The sequence below is a fragment of the Lepeophtheirus salmonis genome, chromosome 13, assembly GCF_016086655.4.
Source record: "Lepeophtheirus salmonis chromosome 13, UVic_Lsal_1.4, whole genome shotgun sequence".
Taxonomy (NCBI): domain Eukaryota; kingdom Metazoa; phylum Arthropoda; class Copepoda; order Siphonostomatoida; family Caligidae; genus Lepeophtheirus; species Lepeophtheirus salmonis.
In genome coordinates, this window is record NC_052143.2 from 15,432,895 (window position 1) to 15,459,745 (window position 26,851).

The 26,851-nt window shown below is 28.5% G+C and overlaps 1 protein-coding gene across 1 annotated transcript; it reads left to right on the plus strand.

Annotated features, from left to right (window-relative positions):
• Positions 1-2,646: 2,646 nt before the first annotated feature.
• On the plus strand, positions 2,647-26,473 carry LOC121127977 (uncharacterized). The gene is made up of 6 exons (XM_040723558.2): positions 2,647-2,828; positions 5,933-5,990; positions 6,054-6,341; positions 14,445-14,638; positions 20,601-20,683; positions 26,047-26,473. Exons 1-6 carry the CDS (start codon positions 2,683-2,685, stop codon positions 26,172-26,174), a joined length of 897 nt encoding a protein of 298 aa, XP_040579492.1. The 5' UTR covers positions 2,647-2,682; the 3' UTR covers positions 26,175-26,473.
• Positions 26,474-26,851: the final 378 nt, after the last annotated feature.

Genomic DNA, 26,851 nt, shown 5'->3' on the forward strand with positions numbered 1-26,851 from the left:
AGTTGTATAGTAAAAAAGCTGATGACAGAAGGCGACCCTATCCAAAATGAAGAATTTAGAGTTATTCTTATTTCGACAGGTGCGAAATACTCTTTTTTGGCCATAAAATTCCTGATTCTTTTATCAAACATGGAAGTACACGAAAGATTTGATACGCTGCTACCCATATGGTTCGAAAGATAATATGATATTTCTTCGACGTCTAATACGCATCTACAGACGGTTTAAAAGTTTGTGCATCCAATGCTTACATTTTGTGATTTTGGTCTCCATCCTACTTTTTTTAGTCGTAAAATTTTTATTCATTTGTTTTTTATTAGATTATTTTACTAATTTTATTGAAGATTTTTATTAAATGTGATAAACTACTACAGAGTATTTTTATTACCTTTTGACTCACCGAGCTAGTTAATTCTTGTTGTGACTTTCGTACAGGGATTTAATTATAGACTAAAATGTTTATTTATTTATGTAACTTTTCCAAACGAATAAAATCTTTATGTTAAAAAAAAAGATGAATGCAAAATTCAACATTGTATCCTTGATAATTTGAAGTATTTTTGGAAGAAAGAAGCATAGCTGTCATGACGTTTATTAAATCAGCTACAAAAAGCTGTGATGTGTAGGAGAAGTGACAAAAATAAAGACACAGACTAAAATTCGCTGATGTCGATCATCAATTCTACTCAGAGCCAAAAAAGGAGTTACGTTTATGTTTCAGAAAGGTTAATCACCGTCTTTTATGAGTTTATACGAAGAACGATGCAACTCATTATTTAATAATAACCTTAGATTCCCAACTAAAAATCCTATGAATACAAACTGAAATCCCCAAAATATAATGATATCAATTAACAACAACTTAATACTAATCTTGAATCAGTTATATTTCATATTCTTCCGCTGATAAGTGTAGAAAGTCATTCTCTTCAGGCGCCTTAGGCATATCTTTGTATCGTTAATGATGTTTTCCTTCTTTAAGGTTAGTTATTAAGACTATAAGAGAATACAATTCAAGTTTGCTCCATTATTCTTCCTAATATATTGTTTTGCCGCAGACAAAACTAAAACAAGTTCTGAACGATTTGAAAAATTCAAAACAATTAGTAAACTCTTAACGTCTCAAGTTAACAAAGTTTGGAGATTATATATAAAAATCAATCAAAGTAATCTATTATTGTTGCATGTATAAACTTCTTATATTGCGACATGTTGATAAATATAATCTTAAACGTAACACCAATAAGTAAATGCCAAGGACTAGTATCTCTGCCTAAAAATGTTGAGTCTGGTTTTCTATATGATTGCTTGGAGTAGAAAAATGAATTTAATTTAACAAATATGTAATAATAATGAGGGCAGCATCGGAACAGCAAATTCACTCTTATTCCATTTTCATTACTACATACTTATTGTTTTCTCCTCAAGAATAAACGAATAAGTATAACAGCTCTGTAAATAAAATAAAAACATTGTACAGGTTACTAACAACAAACACAAATCCACTAGAATAAATTAAATCCTTCCGGAATAGTGTGTAAAATATATCCAGAGCTTTGTTGTCAATGGTCCTTCCTATAATTAAGATTTTGAGAGCCTACAAAAGTCAATCATAGATTGGATTTTATACGTAGGACCTCCATCTGGAAGAAAATAAATTTCTTGGGTGAGGTCTATAATGATAAGAAGGAGATATCTATGGAAAAAATGTTGGAAAGACGGAGTAAATAAAAAAAAAATAAAGAAGAAGAATATAACTTATAAAAATGGAGTAATGTGCTCAAGATATTTTTATTTTAATTGTGTTGTTTCTCTTAGTATTTTACTACTACAAGACAATATCAAAACTCAATAAATAAGAAAAAGTAAACAAAAAAGAGATACATTAGGGAAATAACTAAATCCACCCCTGTTTTTAGAGGCCTATTGATTTTAATATTATTATTATTCCTTGTATTGATTGAGATTGGAAATTGTTACCAACAACTTAAAACATTCTATATAGCAGTTGTATGATACCAAATGTTCTTGTTTTGTATTTTCATGCTAATATCAATATTCTTTAAAAAATAATTAAGTTCATCAAAGTTTAAAAATTATACTTAAACCTAGTTACTTTTCTTCAGTTTACAACCGTCTGTACCATGATGCAAATAATTTTTATACAACAAAAGTTATAAACAATTTATACAAATTTAGATCTACGAAAATACCACTAACAGAAAATAATAATATACGTCTAAATAACTACTTCCTAAATGATTTATTCGCCTTAGGCATGTTTTTTTTCTCCCTCATATTATTTTAAAATTTTTTGTACTAGGAAAAGATTGTTCTCATCTTTTTCCCATAATGAAATTTTATTTTTAATTATGTTTGTAAATACTCAATACTGTGTTTCAAAACTGTATTAAAAATAAAATTGTATATCCGTAAACTAACAAAAGTCGCATGCAAAAAAATACTTGGGACTTACAATCCTACATATGTACACCGTATACATTCATATTATGACTTTAGTAATGTCATAAATAGAGTATATTTATATCAAATGTGTTATTCATGTGACACTCTCTTTGTTTTAATATCTATAAATTCCGTCATCTAAAAGTCATATTTCACTCTTTCTTTTTTTGACTTATTATATAAAGATACTCTCAGAAAACGCAGAGTCATCACAAAATGATATGGCCTATATTTATCTATATTTTATTTGGTATTTTTATAAGTTTGTTTTCATTGTTTGGAAGCTGTTACCCTAAGATTGATATTTCAAGCAAGGATGATCCACTTACATATTTTCTAAAGCATCAAAAAAGTTTTGTTCAGTAAGTGATGTATTTTCTTTTTACAAATTACTTCTATAAAAACAGTGCTTCTCAATCACTGTTGTTTTAATACTACATTTATTACATTTGTTAATAATATTTTTGGATAAAGTATTAATTCATATAATGCAGATAAATGCTGATTTCTTCCTGGGGTGAAATGGCTTCCTACCACTTTTATGGGACATGCTTTTTTAGGGAATTATCGTTTTGAGTCACTTTTTACTCTTAGGACAATCACCAAATTAAACGTACGAAAATAAAACTTATGTAGTGGTGTTTTTATTGATAACGTATCTTGTTCTGAACTTGATATTTTGCCTTTTTTTATGCTGAAAAATGAGACTCTTTTGTAGATTCTTATAACTTATTTATCATTCATAGTGATAAGAAATATGTTACTTATAATATATAAAAGTATTGAATGTTTAATTAAAGAAAATAATTTACTTATGTACACCTACAATGATTCTTTTTTTTATTGAAGGAAGGGGGTTGTACATGCAGATTGGCAACATTATCATACTATTCTTTACAATTTCGAGGTCAATTTTATGACGTCATGGTCCTTAACAAATAATACTTTCACAATATAATACAGCGCTTTGTCAAAATTCAAATAAACTAATAAATAATTATTAATTACATTTGCAATATTAGAATTATTTGCTCATTTTGAATAGATTTCTTCATTGTTTCGATCCTGGTATGTCCATTCTATTCCCTTATATAGTTGTGTAGTTTTTCTCTGATGAATTTTCATCCCGTTGTCCATTGTCGAATTTAGAAGTATCTTCTTTCAATTCCCTCTATCTTCCTTTGGTCTAAGTTATTAGACAACATGAAAGTCCAGTGTATTCTTATATTAACCCTTATAGATGATAATTATTTAGGAGAGTTAGAAACAATTCTTGGATATAGTTTATTTATGTATGAATCAAATAAGATAATTTTATAATAAAAAAATATATCTAGGACCCCGATAGTACCCGTTAGTTAATTAACCTATCGCCAGTATCATAAGCATTTAGATATAAGAATATATATATGAGTTGGATAAATATTTGTAATTACATTATTTGATTCAATCTTGAAGAAATTGTATTAAAATACGTTCTACTTGTATTTAAATAAACTACATTTCAACATCAAATATCATAATTACTAGTATAATAACTATAATTTGTGATAATCGTAGAAGATGTATGGATTTTGTCAAATATTGCACCTTGAACACCCAAATTTTGCATATATATATAAATTGTAAACATGCAATACATATTTGTTTGAGCTGTCATGAGTCACCAGGGCTTAACAGTAGAAGTTATGTTGACCAGTTAAATACTGGCCATCCAAATTCCTTCATCTAATTATCCCTCCAATGACTGCTCTTATTGCTTTCAAGAGATAAACTCATATGCCCTTGTTATATTTACAAATCAGCAAATTTCAGGTTCACATACCTGTTTTCAATATAAAACTTGTACCTCATAGAATGATTAAATTGTCTAATATATTATTTTTCATATATTTACTTACAAGTTATCTCCTCAAAAATGAAATAATTAAAATATGAGGGTGGCTTAAAAAGTTTCCGAACCCAACGTAAAGATGACAACACTCGTGACTAAAAGCTAGTCACATCTATCTAGCAGTTACTTACAAAAGGTTCATCCATTTTGGAGACGCAGTTACTATGCAACAGCTGTTTATGAGAGTGATTTTGTGGAAATTAACAAAATCGAGTATCGATAATTTTTTTTTTTTTTTTTTTTGAATGTGCAAATTTAGCAGAAAATTTCTTGCAAACAATTATTTTGCCTGAGAAAAACGCTGAGTATAATTTGGACTTGTTACAAAGGTGAGAACATCGGTGGGAAAAATGTGTAAAGTTATTAGGAGACAATGTTGAAAAATAAAAATTCAGAAAATATGTCAGATATCATTGTTAGGTCGGAATATTTTCAGACAACCCCTGTAATAGCCTAATATTTTTTTGGAGTATGACGTGATGAGCCAGAGAGTAATTTAGTCACTTGAACACTATCATAGCTACACACGATCGTTGTTCAAAAAACTTTACTCTTATTTATTTAAATTAAAATTCTTTCAAAAAATCAACTCCCTTTTCGAAAATTTAATATTATACTTTTTAAAATATTATAAAAACTTTCACTACAATAACAACTGATATCACAACAATATGTTTAATAAAAAGATACAGAACTAAACTGGAATAATAATTTAAAAAAATATTTCTTCATTCGAAATAATCACGTTCCAAAAATGGAATGGAAGTTCAGTTTCATTCCAAGTAGGACTCAAAAGCCGTCTTGTTGAACAATCTTTTCTAAATAATGTCCTCATCAATCCATCATCACCAATTTGTAAATGAATAATATATACTTTGATTAAGTCTAAACCACTATAATTGCAAATTATTCTCTTATATCATTTTTTTTTTAAATTTACGAAACTAATTTTTAGAGTAAACTTAAGTACATTATAGTAGTATTAGTAGAACTGATTTCTTATGGAGACCACTAATTTTTTTTTGAATGTCTATCACGTATTGATATTATTGGTACCACATTGAGGACCGATGAAAGTTACAACCCAATTTTATAACTTATACTTGAGGTAGGTTTTTTCCATGTGAGCGGAATTGATTATTTTTTCAATTAGACTCTGTCGTTCCATTTTTTAACCATGTTTAATGCCTGTGTAATTATCATAAGTATGTATATCGAATAAAATGTCATATAAGTCCTTCTTTAAAAGTTTTTAAAACATTTTAATTTTGAAAAGAATAAATGCATTTTTAGAGGGTTTGAAAAGACGTCCTGTAGTTTCATTTATATGGATTTAAACATCTGTGATGAATAAGTTGATTGCCATACTTAATATAATGGATTATACAATTTAATAAAATTATTATATTTGTAGAGAAGACAGATTTAATATTATTAAATATATTCAGTACTTGAATTAAGTTTAAACACTTCTTTTCGTACTGCACTTTTCTCACATTTATCCTCTATCGATGAACATATATTATAAATTGGTATGAATATCACATAATTGTTAATAATTTCCCATTACAGCTGTGAAGAGGAGCTCATCAAGAACCTGGAGCGAAAAAACAACGGAACAGGGACTCTAGTAATACTTTTTTTCAAGGAACCATTTATGACCTTTATTATTGACAGATTATTTAAATTTTAGATTATATCTGTTAAAGAAAATGAAATCAAATTTTGCTCGAATCTCTGCAACACCCCTGAAAAAATTGACGAATATTGTAGTCGTAAAGAGACTGGATACTTGAATGAGTTTAAGGCGAATGTGAAAGATGATCGCTGCTGTGACTCCAAGTCTTGTAAATGTATTTGCCACTATAGTTGTAAAACATTTGATGATATTGAGAACGAGTTGAAAATTCAAGGGTACCGAAGGTGCTTTTATAATAAAAGTGCTAAAAATATAAAAGAAGTGATCGTTAGGACCTGTAAAGTAAGTTAAACACAATTTATTTAGGTATAAGTGTTTCATTTGTCAAGCTATTTTCCTGCACATAAACAGTGAAGCTTCAATAACTGAACTTAGTTTGTTCTGAAGGTCTGTTTGAGTGATGAAAAGTTCTATTATTCAGAAGAAAAGAAGAAAGTAAAATGTTCAAATTAACTTCTGTCTGTTATTCAATGTTTTTTTCCGGAACTTATATCATTGGAAGAGGTCTGTAAAAGTGTATTTTTCGGATCTATTTATGTTATAATACTTTCAATGCTGGTAGCTCAACACGGTAAAAGGTGTCCTTATTTTTTTCTAGAAAAAAATTATCATTCTTATTTTCTCAATTTCTCACTCAAATTCGATTTTCTTAACAGCTGCTATGTTATATTTTGTGACTATCTTTTTTTTTTTTTGATGTTCGAGAAGAAGATCTGTTGCCATAAGTAATTCAATTAGATTTTATTTTTTAACAAATAAATGTTTAGTTTTGATACTCAAACAGTCTCAGAATGAAATATATACTATATACTATACCAATATTCAAGTTAATCGAATCTGAGCTGAAAAAGTAATGTTGCAGTTATTACCAGAGTTTCAAATGGACTATGAATTAGTGATAAAGCTGCAACAAGGTTAAACTAAATTGATGTTATCTTTCACTATTTGTTCTAGTGTGAAAAAGTATAAATAAGGTTATAATAGTTATACTAGGAAGTTAAAAGAAAGATATAGTATGACAATAACAATTCGAGGAATCACTCTTTTTGGTAAATTAATAAATTCAATAGCCATAGCTTATATAGCAAAAATATATTGAAGTCACTTTGAAATTCTAGTTGATGGGAAGTTTTCATGAAATATTCGAAAAGGGTTTGTAGGACACGGCTTCATAAAAGGAATGAAATAATAATAATTAAAAAAACAATTTTGAACAAAAGAAACGTGTTTTCTTTGTGTGCCTATGACTTTGCTACCCATGTGTTAGAGTGGGAAATCAGTATTTGATCCTTTGCCATTTTTGTAAGTTTTCTCAACTGTTAAAAATTTTCTGTGGTGTTCAGGTACGTAAAAAGGCTAGGCCACTCCATGACAAAAGTTTGCTTCTTCTAGAAAAACTTCTATGTTGCTTTGGGTCGTTGTCATGATAGAAGACCCATTACAAAACCCCATTTTTATTACCTTACTTTGCGAAAAACAAGTTGATGCCCAAGATTCAGTTCTGGTGACGTTAATGTGCTTCTTCTTGTACCAGTTTTTTGGCCCTATGTCCGTATGTTTTGGGGTATTCCTATTGGTTCTGGAAGACCCAATAGATAGTTCATTTTAAGTGACATTCCCTGAGAAAAGGATGTCGTCCGCTATATTTACAAGTGAAGTTGTACCTTCCTATTCGTAGAAAAAAACCCAAAAACATAGTAGTTTAACTTACTTCTGTGTCCACTCATTAAGATTTTCCATAGGATTGAGGTCTGTAGACTGGCTACCCCATTCCAAGACCTTAATGTGCTTCTTCTGGAGATTATTTTTTGTTCCTGCACTGTTAGTATTAAGTCATTTTCGTACTGTATTACAAGATCCGTTTTCAGTGCCCTGCCCCAGGGGAAGGATATTATCACCCTATATTTCCCTTGGATGTATTTCAAGCATCATTTTCCCCTAAGCAGAGAAATGTGAAAAAAAAAGAAACTTAGTGTTTCTTCCCACCTGCTTTCATGATTGTGGAAATTGTGTTCTTTGGTTTATACTTAGCATTTATCAAATTACAAATGATCTTATTAAAAAATATTCTAAATAAATTGGTAGATTTTTAATATCACGGAATTTGCTTTTTCAAGGAAAAGAACTCATCAACTTTAAGACAAATACAATTGTAATTAGAATTGTAGGCAATAAAATAGAATATTTTTGAGCTTTTTAGGGATAATATTAAAGTTATTGATAAAAACTTTATAATGTTGTTGTTTTATATTTATTTGTGAACAAGTCCACAGAATTAATGAAACTGTCAGACAGATATTAAAAAAAAACTTTGAACAATAAAAATTCTTCGGATCATTAAAAATAACATTTATATTTTTTATCCATTCATCGCTAAAACAAAAAAATATATAAAATAGCTTTTAATTCATTTGAATTTACTTGACTTTTAGTTATATTAGAGTAATTTTAACTTCTTTGACATGGGTTTGAATATTACCCAAATAAATTGTATTTATTTATTTGCATAATGAAATATATTAAGGTAAAAAATTCTTAAACTTAGTTATGTAACAATTTTTGCAAAAAGTATTTACATAGTAATGATGTATTAAATAACTAAAAAATTCAATTATTGTATGTTAACATAATCACATAAATATAATATTGACGTTTTAAACGTATGAGGGAAAAAAACCAATTTTTTCTCTATATCAAAAGAGGTGATACGTAGGTTGCTATTTATATTTCTGGCCTCATAATGATAAAACAAAAAGTTACTCGGAAAATTGCCTTTATTTTATGTTTTGAATAATTCTATATGAATATTAATACAGATTTGTGTAAGTTTCAACCTGTTTTTGAATCATTTTTTCTTTTTGATTAAATCAATTGCTTCTTTAGGAGATAAAAACCACTGACATTGTTTATTTTTGATCTATGAGAATGGAAAAAAGTCATTGGAGGCTAAATTAGGGTTGTACAGCAGATGCCCCATGATTTTGATGTTTTGAATAGCCAAACAGCTCTTTTTTTGAGCCAAAGTGTTAGAACTTGCAATATCATGATGAATAATAATTCACCTCTTCTCCAGTTTTTTTTTGTTCAGATTTTGTGAAAGACTTCTGGCAGAAAAATGATCGTGTACACTTCAGAATTCACTGTTTTACATCTCTATTATTCCACAGAAACTACGCGTACTGTCAAACCAAAAAAACAGGCAACCATTTACTTTGATGAGCCCAACGAACAACTTTTTTCAAATATTATACAAATCTTTTTATGTAGCTCTAAAAAAATTCAGCACTTTTCTGGCACCAATCGACACGAGCCTTAAATTATAAATTGTCTGATTACGTGAACAAATTTTCATATAATATCTTATAGATTCTAAACGTACTGATTCCCAAAGATGTCTCGATATCCCAAAAAGTCACATGACGAATTTGTTTTGTTAGCATATGCACAGCATCATAATATAACGGTCACAATATCAAATTTTGGACGACTGTCAAGAAATTCGTCTTGGAGCGAACTCTGGTCTCACTTGAATTTGTTGTTCAAGTTTTTATTTTACTTTAGGATCGTGCATGATCGTCATAAAATAAATTTAGTTTATCAATGCACTGTTGTCCTGATAACCTACGTTGTAAGTTATGAAAAATGATTGCACGGAAGGGTTCACGAGTCAATTCCATATTTTTACTGGAAATTTCAGCCGGATATATCCTAGTTTGGGGGTCGCAAACAAGTATTGAATCTATTTTTAAAACTTCATAAGCAATAATTTTATTATTTTCTCCTTCTTTCTATTAATATTGAATTCAAAACATTAGAGTTTAATATTATGGCACAAAAAGAACAAAATCAAAAGATTAGAACCTTGTTTGACCCCGGAATGTCCCTTATAAAATGTAATACGACCAAATATGGCTCAAAAGTAATTGTCTACTGTATCAAGGAGTGCCTAAATAAAGATGATGATCTCGGAGTATCCCTCTGGTGGGTTGTTTACGAAATTTGACAACTAAAGCCTTAGTCAAAGCCGTTCAAAAGTTGCTGGATCTCTCCATGTCAGAAAAGGAGATGGACGTCGAAGTCTCAAGGTGAATCAAAGAGGCTGGTAGTTTTCACTAAAAGCCCAAAAAGTAATACTCCTGAAGGCAGAGAAAAGTAAGCCATCAGTCCGGTAAACTGGAAAGCAGAGTCCCAGGCCTGTAGCATCCAAACCCTAATTTTCAGGCATTAAAGGAATATATCAATAAATAGTGGGCGTTTATGTCAGACACTTACTCGTTAAACACCTGCAGCAAATTCCAACGCAACCTGGAAGCCGTTATTGCTGCCTATGGTGGTCATATTCCAAATTAAGTATCCTTAATATCACTATTACAAATTATATTTATAAAATTGTTTTGGATATTAAATGTATACACAATTATACATCATTGTTTAATTAGTTCAGTTTAATCTGAAAATTTTTCTTATTGAGTTTTAAATCTGTTAATCATACAAAATTAAATGCATCCTGCTCCCAAGAGACAACCAGTGCTTTGATCCCAAATAATGAGGCATTATTTGAAAGACTTATTTTGAAGGAAAAATAAATTGCTTTTCGGAATTAAAATAAAGTTTTCTTTCTATATAAGTACATTTTCCACTTTTTTTCTAATTCATTATACATATATAGAAGTATTTTGATGGAGAAAGGAAAGAGGTTAGAAAGCTCATCTCATCTCCTTCTATTTGTAAATTAATGTGTACAACAAATATTAATATATATATATGCATAAACGTGCCAGAGTGATTTATCATCGAATAATAACGTTTGTAAAGAACATTTATTCAGTGTTAATTGCCAAAAAAACCTTTTCTTTTAAAATGAGTCAAATGTGGGTGGGGGGCGTTAAATTCAAGCATTTACACATTCAACATTGGGTAATAGAACGTAAAGTAGAAATTACCTTTGTACATCAAAAATATGATTTTGCAATATAAAAGACAAACAAAAAGATACAAATATTTGATGTAAAAAGTTGAATAAAAAAATCAACTATGTACATAAATGCTGAACAACGAAACAAAAACGAAATTTAAAAGAAAAATATTAAACTAAGCATGGTAATATATATTTTCATATACAAAATATATTTAATGAGCCATAATTTATGCATTATTATTCAATGTTGTTGTTTAATGAGTTTAGTAATATATAGTCATAAGTATGAAAGCATTTATTCCCAATACATTGTATTTGCATATTAGATGATAAAAAAAAGTTTATAAATGTTGTTGTTTATTTGATAACGTAGAAATATATGCAACAATTCTGGGAATTTTTTTCCCCATTTGTTTTGTTGCATGTTAAATATGCATGCATGTGTATTTCGTTTGAATGTTACTAAATTTAATAATAACAATTCTTGTTCGTTTACGTACTAATTTTTGTATCAGCAACACAAAAAATTACTTTACCCCATGTGGCATATTTAAGTTTACACGTAAATAAATACTCACAGGTTTGAAATTAACAATAAGAACAAAGATCATAATTATATTTGTCAAAAACTGCCTTGCTAGAAGTCCGGTAAGAACAATTCACTGTATGGCCAAGAAGATCAATGTGAGCAAAGTTACGCTACAAGGGATAATTAAAAATGTCTTGGGAGAAAAATCAAGCATCTCATTACGATGGTCACAAAGGGGAAGAGGTTCTCTACATAGAGCCAAGCATCTTTTGAATGTCTCCAAGAACATGTGGCCTCCCAGCTCCTCCAGTCTTAATCCTTTGGATTATTCCATCTGGTCAAAGATGGAGGGAGCTGCTTGGATTAAGGCTCTTGGGTCTGTAAGGTTTTTGAAGTCGACTATCAATGCTACATGGGCTGATTTGCCAAAAACAAAACCTACGTAAGATTTGTACAGCTTACAGGAAGAGGGTGGAGGTTGTTATTGATACTCATGGAGAGACCATATTGAAAAAAAATGTCTACTTTAGTTGTAATTCAATGGAAATAAAATGAATTTTGTTTCGAAAGTCTTCAATAGCTAGTTTTTTACAAAGTTTCTAAACAATCTTTAGTGTAATCTTAAATATGACGCATAGAGTCATAGCAACTAAATTTTATTAGCTCTTTACATAAAAAAGTTCAAGAGATGGTTACAATATGAGTTTATATCAATTAACAAAGGCATTATAAAACAATTTTTTTGTTAGTATATAGTATAAAAATTAAATACAAAAGACTTACAGATAATTATATTACGTTAATTTGTCTTGGTGTTACCTGAGTAACCTCACAAATTTACATTTTATTTGATTGTCAACTGTTCTGATTCCTTTCTCATAAACGCGGAAGCGCTGAACTTGAATAAATTCTTTTGAAACTGTGAACCGTTTATAACAAATATTTAATAATAGCTAAATAATTGACTATATAGGATTATGCATTACAATTTGAACACAATTTGAGGTCATCTAGATCCCATTTAAGTGCAGAAAGACCGTGTTTTCCCTACCTTATACAAAATGATAGGTGACTTATCCAATAAATTCCGTTTTTTTCCACTTTTAATCTACTGTTTAGATGAAAAAACACGATCACTCATCATATAGTATTTTGCTATTTTGAAATTTTCAAACTTCTTTAAACACAAAAATAAAAATATTCAATGAGTAATTTAAAAAAAAAGAAAAACATCTTCAAGGATTTTTGTTTCATTTTGTATTCCTTAAGCGTTCCCACTTTAAAATATTAAAATTTTATACTCATCGAGAGTGGATCGCTTTATTGTCTCAATCCTGGTATCTCATTCCCATGAAAGGAGTCCACTCTACTGCCTTATGAGGCCTAGTTGTTTTTGTCGGATGAATTTTACTCCCGTTGTCCTTCATGGAATTCGGAATCAGAATTCGAACATCTCTTGAGATGGATGATCAAATAAGAAGTTTCTTCCCTCGATTGCCTCGATCTTCGTTATAAGATGTATTACTTCATGGAATCAGAAAAATATTATGATAATGTTGACTATTTGCCAGGTCCCTCCATTAAAAATGGGACAACTGCAATATAGAACAAAAATACTTGGAGATGAATATTTTTAAACACATCTTTTAAAATTGTACATTGAATATTTTACTTTAATATATGATATGATATTTCTCATCGCTATGTATTATGAATAAGTTATTAGGGCCTAAAGGAGAGTATCGTTATTCAACCCTTTTCAGCCTAAAAATGGAAATATATTGAGTTTAGAACAAGAAACATAATCCATAATGACACTTTTTAATAATATAAAAACACTTTTACATAAGTTTTATTATTCCTACTTTTAATATGGGGATTCTTTTATGTGTAAAAGATTATAATAGTATAATCCCAGATATTTCAATTATCAGATGACTGAAGGCAAAACTGTGACCCGTTTTTCATTCTGTGCTTATAGATAAATTCGGTTATTGTCTTCAATTCATTTGTACAAAATTGTCCCCCTAATTAATCTGCTGTGCAATAATCAACTTTTAGCTACTAATTAGTGAATGCAGATTTAAATAACTACAATACTAAAGTGGATCAATTTTGACGGAAAAATAAAGGGAATCTATAATTCTTGGAAATTAACCTAACTAACAATTGATTTAGTTTCAATTTTATGTTTCTATTTGGAAGGATTTTACAGCTTAACCCTCCGTTAGTCAACATTCTTTTTTTTTTACTTAGCTAGTGAACTGGGTGTAATCTTTACCCACATATTAAGGGAACTTTATTAGTCGGTACAGATTAAACATAGACTCACAATTAAGTTCTTTAAATTTGTAATATCTTTCTTACGATTTTGTTCATTTTTCTATCGAAAATATTGCTTTAAATGCTTAAAATACTTGCTTGAGTTCAAGACAAGGAGGAAAAATGCATTATTTCTTTGAAAAAATCCTAAGAATATTATATTGAGGTACCAACAAGATATAAATTGTGATTATTACTTTCAAAACTTTATAGTTTCATTTTTGATAAAGCATATATCAAACATAAATTACTTTTACAAATATACTATTAATTGAGATGAAGTTGAGTGTGATATATTAAAAAGGGAAATATGAAAAGAACGGCTAAAAAGCCTATAAGTTAATCAAATTTTTCTAAACCATTATTAAAAAATGAAAAATTTATGAATAATTCCATGAAAATACCTTTTCGCAACAAATTATTTAGATTTTTTCTAAAGTTTGTTTTATGAGCATAATAGAATTTCAAGTGGTATAATCTATTTTGAGCAGATTTGAAACATTATTTAATATTTGGAATACAGAAAATAACAGTTAACTAACAAAAAGTTAAAACTTATATATAATTTCAAGTAGTTTTATTTTATAATTTTTTACAATGGTATTTCTTGAAATAGAAAAGAAATTATATACGAAAAAAAAAGTGCCACAAGGACAAAAAGGACCCTTTATGCGTTCATAAAGTAGTGTGCCGTCAAAATGAATCGGAGTGCATTGGATGTATCAATCAGGAATGTGTGACACAAGAGGAAAAGAAAATTACCTCCATCATTATAGAAGGTGAACAAAAACTGAAGACAAAAGAAATGAAGTAAGATATATTTTAAAATGTTTTGAAGTACATAAACCATAAATGCCACATGTGACATAATTTGCGAGCTTTATTAGCAATATAAAGGTAGGGAGACTATTCATGATATTAAATAATGAAACATCATCTTTAAACAAATCATAATAAGTTTACACAGTATGACCTAACAGTCCTGGGCTTCATACATATATTTTAAATAATTTCCTCATTTTATTGAACAAATCTACACCATAAGAACATAAGTAAGTAAATACAATAAATGAAAACTATTCCCATGATCCAATCAATCTGTGTCCATGACAGCAATGATTATAATTGAAATCAAATGGACTATTCATTAAGTCTAGAAGCCCTTGAAAAAAAAAACACATCATGGAACATCAAAGATGTTACTAAAATCTATAATCTCTAAAGGACTCATGAGGTTGAAATGGAATAATTGATAGACCTTTACAACATCATAAGGATCATCAAAGACTGATTTTATCATTCATTTAAATTTCACGTGGACTTTTTAAGTTTAAAGTAATGGTAATTTGACCGAGTTTTTCATATTTTTAATACAAGTTGTATTAAAAAGAGATCCAGGGATTCGAAGCTTTGAGTTTATCCGATTTTTTGACAATATGCCGGCAAAAGCATGGTTCATCCTTGACATTATAATTACTTGAACAGAATTGACAAAACCAAAAACCCACTTGATTACATAGTTGCTAAAGTATCAGGACCATAAATATTATTTGCATTTTTTACTGCTTGGCTCTCGTAAAATATGGTGTATTTTCTTTTTGCTGATTTCCATTTTTGACGCGAAATTAAACAATACTTAGTCAAATAATTGCAAAACTATATATAAAGTTGTTTTATTATTAAATATTCTCATTCTAACGACATCCAGTGGATGATTCCAATTTAGATTCTTTATCATGTATAGAGGAATTACATTAACAAATAACAAAATTATTTACTTTTTAATGTTACACTTTCTTCTGAAATGGGTTAGGTAAGAAAATACACAAACCATATTTATGATGATAATTTGCTGTAAATAATTTTAAAATTAAATTGAAAATAGTTAATTCCTCTTTCTGCTCAGAAGTCAATTTATTCCTGGTTCGCCCATATATATTACTAGCATTATTGAATATTTTTTACACCTTCAATGGATGAAGGTGGGCATAACAAGTATTTTCTAGCGCCATTTTTTTTTGTTTTCGTTAAATATGTGTCATATAAGTCTAAATTATCAACTTAAATCCGAATAAATTTAATTGAAATTGAATTGTATGCTGGAATTTGTGATTTTAAATACCATTCACCAGTTTGAAAATATCAGAGAATATGTTTTTTTTTATCTTGGGAGTTATATAAGAGCTCCTGCCCTGGAATAATTGATGATTAGTTCTTGCTCAGATTGGGCAATCCCAGATTATGATGCAGGGTTTTTAAATTTTTAATTTGCTTAGAATTGGAATTTTTTGTTAATTTACTCTAAAAAAAATATAATTTTTCATAGAAGAAAATTAAGGGAATATCACGCCAGATGCGTAAGACATGACAGTCCTGATATTAGAACTACTGGTGCATGGGTACATTCATAATTTATGTGATTATTTTTCCACATTATTTGACCCCCTTACGGAGTCAGTCTTAGAGAGCCACATCAAATAAACTGAGAGCGGTACTTACAAGGATCTCAAGTTTTAATTTATCTCTGCGTATGATCTTTGCATTAATTTTTTTTTTAGGAAATGATGTATTGCTATTGATCAATCATTATTTTTTTTAATTTATGTCTATTTGGTTCTTTCACAGCCGAATTTGGCTCTGAATGGTTAAAATATCATAAAGACATACCCATTTTAAAAGATCTTAAGGGCAAAAATGGATCTGATAAAGATTTTATAGGTGATTTTCATGTTTTAGGACTTGAAATAACAATAATAAACGAAATTTTAGAACAAGAACTTGTCAATAACAGAGTTTTGATAGAAAGGTCTAATATTATGGCATTTCTTATATATTAAAATAAAAATTGAAAAAAAAAAAATTTTTATAAATGTAAGAGCCTGTAAAATTTAACATAGGTTATTTTGTAATATGATCTTCACATCTTTTTAGTGTTTGACCATTTGAAATAAAAAAAATGAAAAAATTGAAAATTATCCAATTTTTTGATTAATACATGTAACATCTCCTATATCTATGCAAAAGTTTCGGGGAAATCAGAATACCTCTACGCTCTAATTAACACCTTTTGATGATAGCTGTAGAAATATTAAAATATGTTTTGTCTATACATTTTTAAGTAGGACCGGGTTTTTTTAATTTTAACACCAAGGCCTCTATAAGGGCAGTAATGCATCGTTGATCGAATATGCCTTTTGACGATACTTCTTTTCACTGTAAGGCCCTTCTCACCAACTGAGGAGGAATATGATGTCAATCTTTGACATGCACGACACCACTTGAGGATTTGAGAACTTAGTTTATCCCAATTAAAGTGAGAAGGTACTTTATTTGCATATGTATCCCCAAAATCTTCACTTTATCTATAACAGTATAGTATACAAATCCTGTCCTGTAGGTATAGGGAATTATTGGCTGATTGTGATAATTTACGTATTTTCTTTTTATATTGTCTTTCATTCGAAAAAAATTAATCAAAATACTACAGTAGAGTTTTAAAATCTTTTCGTCAATTGTTTGTCAAAACTTTCTTTCAGCAAAAGCGTAAAGCCATTCCCATATATAAATAAAAATGAATTTTAACCACATAAGTTAATATCAAAACTCCTTACTTTTGCATAAAAGAACGATTTAATTTCATAATTACTGCAATAATTAGAAAATAAGAAATAGGACTACAGCTCTTTCGAAAAAGTGAGGCACTTTGTACTCTTTTGATAGCCAAAGTTGAAGTGGCTTTGAAGGGAGAACATTGATTAGATTAAAGAAGCGTCTAAAAATGTATTTTTTTTATGTCTGCAGGATGAAATTACGACGGACTGATTCGAATGATATGGAGAAATCCATTTGTTTTTTTGCTCTACATATATTTTTCATTTTTGTTGAATTTCTCGACATATCTGCAATTTTTACATTAATAAAAAACAACAACTTTTTATTTTAAATTTTAAACTCCCGCTTAAACAAATATAAGCTTAATTGAGAATTGTCACTAAGTATGTAGTGTACTTTACATATTTCGACTACTAAGCATCAAATAAATGTATTAATTTTTCTCTCAAATGCGTCAATGTTATAATTCTTTATTGTAATAGTTTGAAAAAGTAGTTTTTCATGGATGACTGCAGTCTCTATTTTTCATTGCTAAAAAATAAACTCTTGTTACCTTTTCTGGTGATGGTGATAAAAAAAGTACTTTTTAAAATTATTATGGTTATTGTATAGATAAAAATAAAAGTACATATTTTTTAGATGAAAAATAACTTCAATGAGGCACAAATGATTTGTTTTCCCCCCTTCTATTTGCCTCTTTAGAGAGTTTTTGATCTATGAGCAAGTATGTGGTACAAATGCAGAATATTGGGTAGCTAAATTTTTATTTATTTACCTTTCTACATCATTAACACTGCGCTAGTGAATTTGTATATAATACACCACGAGATCTATAAAAATGCTTCTATTTTATCGTCAATACTTTTCAGTATGCTCCTAAATTATTAGATTTGATTATATATAATTGTTTATTTATCTTCATTAGGCTTTATTCGTACATTTATCAATTTTTAATTAGTACAAGAATGACGTATTATATTTATCTGAAACCTTAAACTCAGTTTGTTTATATTATTTACAAAAATTAAACTACATAATTATTATACTCTTAACCCCTCCGTTAGCGAACATCTTTTTTATAACTAGGTTAGTGATCTGTGTTAAAAAATAAACCCCTAATCATAAAACTTAATTAATTATATAATAAACAATTAATTAATTATAATAATTACGCTATTTAAATTCTATATAATATATTTTTTTTTTCATCCTTTTCCTTCTGGAAATATATAATAAAACACTTAAAATACTTGATAAATAGGAGATATCCAGAAAAAATAAATACTTAAAAAAAAAAATCTAACAGGATGAGTTTTGAATTTACCGAAATATATTTTGTTTTTCTTATAGTATAGACTTAAAAAACTTTAATTTTGATAAGAATATTATATACTTTATGTAAATTTTACGTATCAAATTAGTAGTTTTCAGTTTTTGATGGGGCTGTGTCTGTGATATAAAATATAGCTGCAATAATATTACTTTGTAGCTGAAATTCTTAAATTGATAAATAGATAATTCCAAGAAATCAAAAAGAAAAATGAAGAATGACTTTTTAGTAAGACATTTAACAGTATCCACAGACCTTTGATTAACAATTGCGAAGTATGCAAATAAATTTTAACAAACAAATTATCAACATAAGTAATGAAAATATATAATCAGGAGCATACGGAAAAGCATTGGCGATAAAATGTAGATTAAAAGTCTTAAAAATCATTGTTAAAAATCTCTAGGCCTGTAAAATAGGTTTTATTTTTGTGGATTCTTACATATCTAGATTACGAACCACGTAATAACAATGATGTTGATTAACAGACGGATAATTTTATACTACAATCCAAGATTCATATAGTTTATTAAGTTGTTTATAAAAAATATAGAGTTCATAATTGAAAATTAATAATAGAACGGAAAAATCAATCAAAACAATTAATAAAATAAATTATAAATATAAAAGATATTAAGAAGAGTTAATTTTCCCTTTGTTACTGAAAATTATTTTTATTAAACTGAGTAAACTTAAAATATAACTTATTTAATTACATGAGTAAGAGTTGAAGAATTAAAATAATTACGTCGTTTAAATTTTGTTACTATTTTATTCGGGTTGCACTCGAAAATATTAATTGAAATATTTGCATGAATACAAACTACGAGTAAAAAATAAATCATATTTTCAAATTATTTGAAGAACATACGTTTGGGATTTTCGAAAAGCATGGACTACGTTATGGATGAAGTTTCTGCTAGTTTAAATTTTTTCATTATGTAACAAAATTCTTAATCGATACATTTTTTCGAATATATCATAATGGTGAAAGCTTATCTCTTTAAAAAAGAAGAATGAAATCATATGTAGATTTTTAAATGAGTTTCCTATCTGAAAAATTAAATTTTAAATTTTTTGAAAAAAAAAAAATGAAACAAATTTTATAGCTATTCATAAAAATTTAATCTATTTTGGTAAAAAGTTTTCGATATTAATGGAAAAGGGAGTTCTCGTTGGAGAGAAGAACCTTATTTTAATTATATAGAAATGTTATAAACTACAATTTTATACATAAAAGTCACATCCCCATTACTAACATTATTTAACACTATTTTTTTCAATGTGAGAATCCACCTTAAAATACTGAATTAATATAGATAACTTAAGCAAAAGCTTTTAGGCAAAATTAATTTTTAAGTTTACATTCCTATCAATCAATAATTAATAACCTTAATTTTGAATAAACTACATTGAATATTGATTGCATACATATCAAATTAAAATTTAATATTAAGGTTATTTGAAATTAATAAATGGATAACTTTTTAAAGAAACAAAATATTCTCTTCCCAACGAGTATTGCTGCTTTCTCATTTACTTTGGATTTTAATTAGTTTCCTTTCCTAATGATACCCTTCAAATAATGAATAATAGTATATTGATATTCAATAAGAGTACAAAAATATATCTATATATCTATCTATATATACATTTGCTATACCTATTAATTTTTCAATACTTGTGTGTTTGAGAAAAATAAAGTGTTGAATAGGGCGAGGGTAAAAAATAAGAAAAAAAACAACTTTAAAAATAAAATGTATTTAACTCATTTATCAAAATCCGTTATTGAATATTGCTGTACTAATGTTTTTTTTTTGTCTCATGTAGGAAACAAGAAAAAATGGATCAGTTGATTGAGGACTACAATGATGAGGTGAATCAGTACTTTTCAAAGGCGGAGGAGAGTACGGGTAAATATATTAAATTTTTGATAAGGAATGGTAATATATAAGGACTTTAAAATATTTTGAAAATAACAGTTGTATAGTTTTGTTTTCTTGAAATTTGTTAAATATTTCTCTTAAAAAAACAACAAAATGTATAATACAAGTATAGTGCCTTCCAATTTACAGCGAAACTTTGTTACTACGTAAAATAATGTTGACCTAAATTTTACTGATAAACACGGTAGGGAGTTAAATTCTGGAAAAAGTTTAGACCTCAATATTTTGGCAACCCTAACATATCTATGTAAATAAAAGTGTGCTTATAAGATTTAACTAACCAAACTGTAAATTAAAATATACAAAATCTTTAATATGTCTTCCGAATTTCATCGTTTGCAGCCAATATTGTACGTCTTGGTCCCGGGCTTAATCCTAAGGACACTAATAACTCTAAGTTATGCTAAAGAGTTTGAATTGATGTTAGCAGATATGGTGTCTTGCTGGAGTTTTAAACTGGTGTAGTTTGTGAAAATTAGGCAATTTGAACCGGATTTATTCAGGAAATATATCATTTTTGGAATGAGTGTCCTATAAGCGTGGACATACGACTGTTGGCAATTTACGAGCTTCTATTCTTAAGGAAGTAACCAATATGGACAATGTGTTCCTCATCAAGGACCATGCCAGGTTCATGGCCAGGCTGGAGGCTATGGTTGAAGCAGGAAGTTTTTTTGTGGGGGGGGACGATTGACTCCACTATGAACCCCGTCATGTTGGAGTAAAAAATTGTGAATTTTTTGTTTGATTTTAGGAAATAAATTGAAATAGTGATTATCCTTCAATTTTCGGAATTGAAAATCCCGAACTTGTGCTTAAAGCAATTGTATATGCTTGCTTCATGAAATTAACTATTAAAATGAATATTCCTACATACTAGACTAACCATGAGTATACAAAAAAATCTTATTAGGTCCAATTTAGAAATGTGTTTTGTATCTCTTAACCTTTCCTCCAAAAAGTCAAAGAAAAAATAACCAAAATAGTATCGTAGCTAGCCTATTATGCCCCTTTATCTAAGGATTGAAAACAAATTTGCAAAACACCCCTGTTAATAGGAAGTACATCATTATCTTCATTAAATCGTTCAACCTTTCCTTCGACAAAAAAATAAAAATAGAAGAAGGTCCAAAATCAGTTGCTAGTTAGGAAATTCATCCCAACTTTGGAGTTATTGCTCAGTAATTGTTGGAAACTATTCACAGCTTAACAAAAACTAATTATAATTCAACCAATCGACTTTTAGAACAATGATTAGGAGAAAAGAAGCAGAAAGATCAAGAGATTACAACATTCTACTCTGTATTTTCGTATTAGTCAGATAACATCGTCGAGAAGATTTTTGGTCATAGTAGAAATTTTTCCCCTCGCAAGATGTCGATTTTTATTATATCACAGATGACGTCAATTTATCATTTCCCTTATGCTTTTTGTTCTCTTCACAGAATTTACCTTAACAATTTAGTCCAAATGGGAATTCACGGAAGCTGTTTAGTTCAACGTTCCCTAGCGGACAAAAAAGGTGTCACAACAAATATCGATCATATGGTCTTTGTTGAAACTACTAGGTTTATAGCATTGGGTCAATCAAATTGCGAAAATATTATTTTAAACAATAGGCTACGTGTAAAAAAAAGAGGTTTAATCGTTTTAAATTGACTTTATTTAGTCTCTCCCCAAAAATATATTGAAATTTCAGATTACGAGTATTGGAAGAGAGGGGTAACCTAGAAAGTCCAACTTTTTATCCACAATTATTAGAATCATTAAAGGTCCTAAGTATGAAATGACAAATAAACATCTTAAATGCTGCAAAATAAAGTCAAGTATATCAAAATAAAAAAATACTTTAACAATTATATTAGGTCTAGTAGAAATGCTCAGAGTTAAAAAATGGGTTGTCTCAAGTCTTAGCTCAAAAGACCAAGGCTTTTCATTCTTTTTATTGAACACTCAGATTTCTTTCAAGCTCATTTCATCGGCATAGTATAGGGTTAATATTTTGTAGGCTTTTCATGAGTTCATTTTTAGTAAAATAGTTTGCACGTACAAGTTAAGTTGTGAGTCTTTGATAGTGAGATCAAGTTGAATGGCAAATATCGAGTTCTATTTCTCTAACTTCAAGCAATAAAATAGTGGTCAATTGATGCTTTGAAACTTCAAAGAATATAACTATGATGGGTACAAAATCAATTTTTTAAATTTATTCGCTTATTTCTTATACACATAATCTTAAGTTTTAATAAATATATGTATATATTTCTTTAAAAATGATGTACGGCTATGTCAGTATTTTGAAACTTTCGATTACGAATATACCAGTGATACTACTTCAGCAAGATTTGGTTTCTGTTTGATTTTAAATGGTAAAATATTATATATATTAAAAATTAGACCGTATTAACCTATTTAAGTATTTACTTATGATATGCATTACTCTATTTAATCGTATTTAAGGATTTTTTATAATATACATTATAAGATCATGTAAATACTCCTTCAAAAATCCCAAAAATCATTGTATAAAATATCCTACAAAAATACACTATTTTGCAAAATAAAAAAATCTAGGATCACAAATATATCTTGTATTCAGTCTAAGTATTAATTTTAATAGAAAATTGTTCCTACTTTAGTATAAATTTATGATAATTTGGCGGAGATGCACGATATGCCCCATGATTTAAAATAAAGAAAGGCCCAATGATTTATTGATAAAAATGTATTGTACATATCGATTAAAAATTTGCCACAATTTTTTTCTTAAAATATTATTTAACCAACCGAGGAGGTCCTGAAGTTGAGCTGGTACCATTCCAGATATTTATGGAACTCATCATCTTGCAACCCCATTAATCAATAATCTTAAATTGACAGAAACTAAAAATAGTTCCCTCCAGTCAAATGACAGTATTTAAAACTTAACAAGATTTAATTCAAAATTAACAAATTCTAGTTTATAAACTAGTAAGGAGCACGAGTTGACAAATCAACGGCTGAAGAAAATAAATAGGAATTGTTGATGCTTTGGAGACATCATCATAGATAAAAGTAATACCCTAATGGAAGATCGTTGTATATTTGATAGCTGAATATGTATATATTTTTTATACATTTTCTGAAGCTGTTCATCTTATTTTTTAATTCTTGAGGAGATAATAATACATCTAAACTATGAAGTAAAACCCCGGATGTGGTTGATGATGAATGACAAGAGTTAATGTAAGTCCTTGTAAGACACAGAGTAGAATTGAGGATCAATATCAGAGTAATTCCTGCCTATATCATTGCTGGATACGGAATTCAGTTTGTGCTTCTTCTTATAATTGTTCAATGAAATGTCACGACAGCTAAGCTTATCTTATTACAAAGATTAATCAAATTGTCAGGGTGACTGCATTATTTTTTGGTTTCTTTTATATTCAACATTCCGCTTCATATTATTATTTTCATCTATGGATATCGTTAAGGTGTATCTATTGTAAAAGAAAAATTATCTCAATAGTATCTTTTTTCGGTACGTTCTATTCACTCTCCGCTTCTGACGTCATCGACAAATAAACAAAACATATTTAGACGATAATAAAAGATTGATAAATAAATTCTATGTATTAAAAATATTTATACTGACAGAGTTACTTTAATTTACGTGTTGCCCAAGTTTTCTTATTTACAGAAATAATTAAAATTAGTGCAATAATGCCTTCAGTCACGTCTTAATATAATTTGTGTGGCTGGAATGAACTATTTTATTGCAACTGTTATAACAATACTCCTACGCATCAAGACTTTTCCTACTGAATAATTCAAATCAACCCTTTTTTTAAAGTAGAGATTATTAACTTTAAATATTGTTGTGTAAGTCTAATTATGGAAAATTTGTATTGAACATGTATTTATCCATTAAGCTAAGAGATTTAGTATTTCAATTTTAAAATTACAAATTTCTCTAGCAATAATGAAATCAACCATTCAATAAAGAAATAAAACTTTTCACGGCATATAAAAGTTTTCAACTGAAAATAAATATTTGCAAAAATATAGAAATAATTTAATAAAAGATCTTCTTATTCAAGGTATTTTTATTATCGATAGCGCTATAATTTTTGTTAATCTGTTAATTATAGTTATTGGTAATACTATATATCATAAAAGTATTTTCAACTAGAGAGTGGTCCATTAAAATCTGAACACTTTGAATCTTAAACTTCAACAAGATATAATTTATCAATTAATGATTTAAATAGATGTGTGTATGAACTCTTTTAATCATTAATGTAGCCACAATGATAGCTTCCAGGAGACAACGGAAGGCCTAGAAACCACTGCAGATGTAGTCCTCTGCCATGGCGTCCCATTGCTGGCTGACAGTGGCTTTAAGCACCTCTGTGCTTGTATTGAAGACACTGCAGGCCTTCGTTTTGACATGCATCTAATAGGTTTAGTCGAAAGGGTTGTCATCAGGGCTGTAGGGTGTGTGTGTGTGGGGGGTTTAGTAGTATCAAAAAGTAGTTCAAAAGACCCATTGAAAAATTTGTGCAACGGAGCATATGAGTTTCTTTCATTACTGGTTCAAAAGTGGCCTCTCCACCCACTTTTTTGATAGTTTAAGAGGAGAAACTGGTGCGAAACCCCAAGATCTCCTGCATAAACCCTCATGGGACTTGAGGAGATTGGTCTGGGCTGTTTTTTTTTAATTTCTCCGAGTCCAGTTCGTCCGTTTGTCAGAGCCTTTCTTCCTCTCCATCGTTTTGGACTTGCTGACAGCCTAGACGTTGATCCTGGAGATGCCCAACTGCTTGGAGTAAACAAAAGGAAATTCGTATATCACATTCAAGTATCATTTTCTCGACTTGTATATAAGCTAGAGAGCTCAGACTTTCTTTATATAACTAATCGTTTTTGCTTTAAAATATCAAAATAGTAACTATTTTCAATCACTGGAACTTAATTCATTATTGAATTAATAAGTGTTCAAATTTCAATGTACCACCGGGTTCTGTAAGGAAAACTCTAAAGGCTAACTTCACAACTAATACTTATGAGGTTGTCCATCTAATCTTAGCCATTTTCATAATAATTTAAGGTTTTTTAAAACAAACCAATCCAAACATTAGTTATATTTCCTTTCTGTTTTAGTTAATAGAGAAGCTACATATTCTTTAATTTTAAAACTTGAAATTGGTAACTCTTAAATCAAATATTTAAAAAATCAAAATCCTGTTTTATATCTCCACTTGAATATCTAGATATGAAAAAATAATTAATGCAATATATTTTATAATTAGGATCATAAAATAATAATCCCTTTCAAAAATATTATTTTATAGGTAAAAAAAATGGAGATATTTCAAAGAATGAAAATGGAAGTCTACATGAATCTGTTACACTTTTGCCAGAAATCACAGTTGATCCTGAAGGAGCCATTTTGAAACACTCAGAAATCGGAGTTATATAATCACTTTTCAAACAATTAACTAAAATATAAATATATTCAAAGGACATTAATTTATAATGCTACAGAAACTAACAAATTAAAATGAATATTTTTGAAGTTTACTCATTTAAAATACAGAATTTTTTATTTTATTGCAAAATCTTTTGCATTAAATAAAACGTGGCTTATAATTAGGTAACATGTTTCCATTCAAATGAAAGTTTTCAAATTAATGTTCTTAAACAATTGTAATTATTTTTTGCTATTTTTTGTGCAGTTTTTCCAAAATGAACTAATAAATTATTAAAAACGACAATTATTATATTGTTGTAACTTAAGTGTATAATTATTAAATAAGTAGTATTTTTATACTTAAATGAAAATAAAATCTAATGACTTCATATCAAGGGGTTTTGGACAAAAAAATTTCTCGTTGAATTTAGAAATTACGTATTATTTTATGAATTATACTTTGTACATTATTTTTTGGGTCCTGCAAATAAATTTGTCGTATTATGTATGTACGGGTCATTCCATATGTTATAATATTATAAGTTGATTTTACTAATAAAAAACAACAACAACGACATATTTTTAAACCAAATGGTGTACGGAGGTAAAGAAGTTATCAGATTAGATGTGTCGTTTTCCATTCGGTCAGTTACTGAAACAATTTTTAAGTAAATATTGTGCACTCA